This window comes from Lactuca sativa, chromosome 4 (assembly GCF_002870075.4).
Source record: "Lactuca sativa cultivar Salinas chromosome 4, Lsat_Salinas_v11, whole genome shotgun sequence".
Classification (NCBI taxonomy): Eukaryota; Viridiplantae; Streptophyta; class Magnoliopsida; order Asterales; family Asteraceae; genus Lactuca; species Lactuca sativa.
In genome coordinates this window covers 148,840,727-148,846,293 of record NC_056626.2, presented here as the reverse complement: position 1 = coordinate 148,846,293, position 5,567 = coordinate 148,840,727, and the positions used below count along the sequence as shown (strand labels likewise).

Here is a 5,567-nt window from a genome sequence, read left to right as displayed (position 1 = left end):
GCAGTCTTAGGAATGTCCTCATCTCGGACTTTGAGTTTATGATAACCGGATCTCATATCTATCTTTGAAAAGTAACTAGCCCCTTGAAGCTGGTCAAATAGATCATCAATTCATGGAAGTGGATACTGGTTTTTGATGGTGAGCTTATTTAATTCCCTATAGTCGATGCACATCCTGAAGGATCCGTCTTTCTGTTTAACGAAAAGAACCGGAGCTCCCCATGGAGAGAAGCTTGGTCTTGTGAATCCTTTATTCAAGAGTTCACTTAGTTGGCTTGACAATTCTTGAATTTCAACAGGAGCCAACCTATAGGTGATTTGGCGAATGGAGTGGCTCCAGGCACTAGGTCGATTCGGAATTCCATTTGTCGTTTTAGGGGTATTCCCAGAAGATCTTCTAGAAACACATCCGGGAAGTCACATGCCACTGGAATGTTTTGAATGTTCATTTCCTCTTTGGTTTTATCCACCACATGAGCAAGGAATGCGTAATTCTTCTTTTGCAGACACTTTTGTGTCTTGATTCACGAGATAAGGCGAAGGTTTGCGTCGGGTTTATCTTCGTAGATTATTAGGGTTTCGTGATTAGGAAGATGAAGGCAAACGGCCTTCTCGAGACTCATAATATCGGCATGATGGGGGCTTAACCAATCCATGATGATGATCACATCAAAACTCCTAATATTTACTAGCATCAAATTTATTTGGAAAGAGTGGTTGTTTAGTGTTAACATACATCCTATATAGATATCTTTGGTTGTTTTAGTTTTCCATTGGCCATTTCCACCGTGAAGGCTTCGTTTAGCTTCTGGGGTTGTTGATTTAGCAAGTATTTGAATTTATTACTAACGAAACTTCACTCCGCCCCACTATCAAATAAGATGCATGCATACGAGTTGTTAAGTAGGAACGTACTGGTGACAACGGATGGGTCCTACACTGCTTCTCCCTGACCGATCGTCAGCACTCTCCCTGCTGCTCCTGCCCCTTGATTGTATGCATTGGGACAGTTTCGCATGAAATGCCCGGTTTTCCCACATCCGTAACAGGTATAACTAGCCCCAACATTGGTGGTGTTGTTATTTTTATTATTATTGTTGTTGTTGTTGTCATTGGGCATCTGGTTTTGTTGAAGCTGAGCCCTACAATATTTTGTTGTATGGCCTTTCCGATTGCACCTCGTGCAATTCATCTCTCTGCATTCCCCATGATGGTGGATACTGCATTTGTTACATTTGGAGAGATTTCCTGAGTACTGCTTTGGAGCATTTGGCGTGGATGAGGTTGGAGCATGTGGTGTGGTGATAGCTTGTGTTGCAGCATGAACAGTCACCGTTTGTTGTTTCTTAGATGATTCTGAGTTTTGTTTTCCTTTTCGCTTGTTTTTTCTCCCTTTCTTTCTCTCTCCTTCTTTCTTAATTTCCACTTCTACTGTTTTGGCACCCTTCTTGTTGCCATGATCATACAGTTTCTTGGCCAGTCTCTTAACTCTGTCAAACGTCTCAGGGTTTGCTGCAATGACATTCCCTTGGATAGGTGCAGTCAATCCCTAGATAAATCTCTCAATCTTTTTCCCTTCTGAGGTGATCATTCCAGGACACAGATTAGAGAGCTCACTAAATCTGGATATGTACGCATCGATATCGGAGTTTTGAACCGTAAGGTTCCACAGTTCTTGTTCCATCTTCTGGATTTCGCCTCTTGGACATTATTCAGCCAACATCATTTCTTTAAGCTCTTCCCATGGAAACGCATTCGCCACCAGGAGTGCCATGGCCTCTATGTGGCCATTCCACTAGAAGAGGTATTGATCAGTGAATGTGCATGCTGCGAACTTGACCTTGCACTCATCTGGACACCCACAGATTTCAAAGTCTGATTCTACCTTTTCAATCCATCACTTCAAGGCTATTACGCCTCTCGTTCCATTAAAGGTTCGAGGTTTGGTGTTCGTGAAATCCTTGTAGGTGCAGGTTCGTGTGGCTCCGTGGTTTGTTCCTTGATTTGTGCTTCCGGTTCCTTCTCCGATGCCGTCTCCGTTGTTTCCATTGCGAATATGCGCAAGTGCTGCAGTGACCGCAGCGGACACTGCTGCTTGGAATGCAACTGAGTTTATCTCCGGCGGGGTTGGTGTTGCGTTGTTTCCACGGTTGGGTCTTTGAGGCATCTTCTGTCATAGTATAGAAAGATGTTGAGTGCATATTGCTTTGCAAGTTTGAAATTCCATAGTCTAGGCGTATCGAGTGTGTATTTAAGTAATTTCATGCATTAACATAAAACAAGGAAATAAAACACATTGCAAATAACAACATCATGATAAAACATAAAGCATTTTCATTAATACTAATTGTTTTGATACATTAAAATTTTCCATAAGGCATACAGTACATGGAGAAATATAAGATCCGGCAGCATGACGACCCTATGAGTAGTGTGATCACTTAAACAGAGAGTCGAGAGCACATAGCATAGTACACCTAAGGGAAACCTAATACAATTAAGAGATACTACTGATCCAGATCATGTTGGGAAGTGCCTAATGGTGGTAGCGAAATCATATCCCAAAATGCTATGCTAATAACTGAGCCATCTTGGTCATCTCTTCGATGACCTCATCCCTTTCTAGCTCAGCTTGCACGACTCGTGCCTCCATAGCAAATAGCTGCTGCCGAAGTGTTGTAACCTCTGCTTCTAGAGAACGATCCTCATCAATGGGGCCCCCTGGTGGAGCAGGGTGGTCCTAGTGTGCCTCATCGGTAGGTGGTTCGACGGGGGCTTCATTTGTGTCCCCATCCTCCTCCATGTCTTCGTCAGTCCTATCAAACTCATAGTTTGTATCAGTGTACTCGTCGGGCCCAATATCAGGGGCTCCCCCTTGTTCTTCTTCGGGATTCTCCTCAAGCATCCCATTAGCCGCTAGGGTTTGATAAAAATGGACTCCTTGCTGAGCGTCATCCATGGTGACTGCATGAGGGCGCATGAATAAGTCATGTTTTGATTATCCTTATAGTATATTTTTAGTTATTTAAGTTTGGGTTCCCTAGAGTTATTGGAGAGTGAGGTAGTCTTTTGGATTCATTTCCCGCTATGATTACTCCCAAACACATGTTGGTCAGATTCTGAATAAATATAGTTGATCAGACTATATTTATCCCTAATATGACTACATAACTGCCCAAGTTTAATCACAGTTTTTCGTTTCCTCCAGAAGCTTTTATTAAATATTGTTAGGTTATTATTCTAATATGCGCACATAAGCGTGCAAATTTTTGTTTTGTTCAGAGTTATTTAGTCTCATTGTATTTATAGTTGCATATCATGTATGGTTAGATATGCTAGTTCACTATAAACAACGCTCTGATACCAACGTGTCACACCCCGAACCAGACGGCGGAAACATCTGACGGCTCGTGTGACTAACAAGTGAAATATCATCACAATGAATATACATGAAACATAACACATTCATCACCAAACATTACATATTACAACTGTTATTCTTCACATCAATTACATTGTCATAGATTACATAATATCCAAAATAGTACGATAAGTGATGTTACACAAAATAAATCCATACTCTTAAAAATCTTCCTGCTTAACGATTATCTGAGAATACAAGTTATTTTGAAAACGGTCAACATATATAATGTTGGTGAGTTCATAAGTATGTTTGAATAAAAGTCTTTGTATCTTTTGTAAAACTCAGAAAATCCGATATTTTCTGTAAAATGTGTGAAAATGATGTGAATATTGAGTATAAATGCATGTGTGAATTTCATAGCAGTAACTAGGGATGAGCATATGACCCGTTGGACCGGACCGGACCGGAAAAAACCGGGACCGGACCCGGACCGGACCGGATATACATATTAATGGGCCGGTTTTCGGGTTTTGTTTTTACCACTAATCGGGTTTCGGGTTTGGACCGGACCGTACCTGGAATACGGGATTTAACCCGGACCGGACCGAAAAAAATTTCTCCTTAAAATATATAGATAAGGATATTGAATTATTAGTTAATGTTATATATAACATTGTGTATAAAACTTGATGTTTTTATTGTAACATTATTTATAAATCTTGATCAACGTTTGTTCCTATCACTTTACAAGAAAAAATGTATCTAGTATGCTATTTTTTGTTCAAACATGCAAAAAAAAAATTTATAAAAACATGCAAAATTTTTTTATAAAAACATGCAGTTTTTTATAAATAATGCTGTTTTTTGTTGTTTTTTACACAAAAAAGCTGTTAAAATGCAGTTTTTTTTATTAACAATGTTGTTTCTTTTTTCTTAAAACATGCATTTTTTTTTTTATAAAAAGTGTAGTTTTTGTGCTAAATAGTGTAATTTTTATTTGTTCCAAATGTTAATAAGGTTTGTATTTTTTTGTAGACACCTCATTTGTACGTGATCTAAGTAAAGTTCCGTATTGTACAAATTTCAAAGCCTAGTTCGGTCCAAAACCCGAAACCCGGTTTAGTACCCGAGACCGGACCGGACCGAACCCTAACCCGATACATCCAAAAACGGTCCGGTTTTTGGGTAAGAGAATTCACGATTTTCGGTCTTCGGGTTTTCAATCTTCGGGCCGGTTTGGCCCGTTGCTCATCCCTAGCAGTAACATATAAGAATGCAATTTAAATTTCTTTGTATTGTAAGGAAGTGGTAATTAAATATTGGTATTTCCCCAGAAAATCCGATATTTTCTGATTTATAATAATGTCATGGTTCTTGTATTATCAAATAAGTTGTTTTGTATTGACACGATCAAAGGGTTAATCTCTGAAATGTTAAAATGGTATTGGATCTTTATATGAGCCGTTATAACCATGCATGATAATGACTAGGTTTCCCATCTTGGCATTTTTTCAAACGCCGGTATTTGCTCAAGGATTTGTCGCCCTAGATGGGCCTAGTCTAGCTGTAGCGAACCGCTAAGGCATGGTGGGTCACCCCATATAGATCTATACACAAACTCCCCCTCTCCCTCCATGAAACTCTGGTTATAACTACAGGCTACGATTATACACTCAAAGGTGCCAACCGACAAGTCTCACTAGATTCTCAACCTTTCACGTTTGTTATGTTTCTCACTAAGTTTAATGTTTACGTGTATGTTGTATGTTTTCATATCCAAAGTTACGTATATAAGTGTACGAAGTTCAATAATTATGTAACGGTATAGTTACGATCTACTAAACATGTGAATTTCAATCCAAGCCCAATTAGCGTGTAAATGGACTAGTAAGGTCCAATAAACATGTAAGAGAGTAATTTAGGTCCAATAAACATGTACGAGGGTAATTTAGGCCCAATAGACATTAAAATGGACCACCAAGGCCCAACAAACATGTGACCCATAACTCATGCCCAAATTAACATGTAAATGGGTCGCAAGGCCCAGTAAACATGTCATGGAAAATATTAGGCTCAATATACACTTGAACGTTTTAGCTCGAAGTTTTTTGTCCATTGGTCATGTAACGTGAATATTAGGCCCAATAAAATTGTTATCGATGTATTTTGTGAATTCGTTATTATTTCGTTGTTCATTTTAGCTC

The 5,567-nt window shown here is 39.3% G+C and overlaps 1 protein-coding gene across 1 annotated transcript; it reads right to left on the bottom strand.

The window, feature by feature from the left end:
* Positions 1-933: 933 nt before the first annotated feature.
* Positions 934-1,708, bottom strand: LOC128133530 (uncharacterized). The gene is made up of 2 exons (XM_052771003.1): positions 1,634-1,708; positions 934-1,548 (listed from the first exon to the last, which is right to left on the bottom strand). Exons 1-2 carry the CDS (start codon positions 1,706-1,708, stop codon positions 934-936), a joined length of 690 nt encoding a protein of 229 aa, XP_052626963.1.
* Between the last annotated feature and the right edge of the window lie 3,859 nt (positions 1,709-5,567).

Bases quoted from the DNA above. Each gene is read 5' to 3' on its own strand.
- LOC128133530 (XM_052771003.1), bottom strand. From the start codon at position 1,708: ATGTCCAAGAGGCGAAATCCAGAAGATGGAACAAGAACTGTGGAACCT. The intron at 1,549-1,633 runs GTACATATCCAG...AGATTTATCTAG, and splicing joins CAAAACTCCGATATCGATGC to GGATTGACTGCACCTATCCA.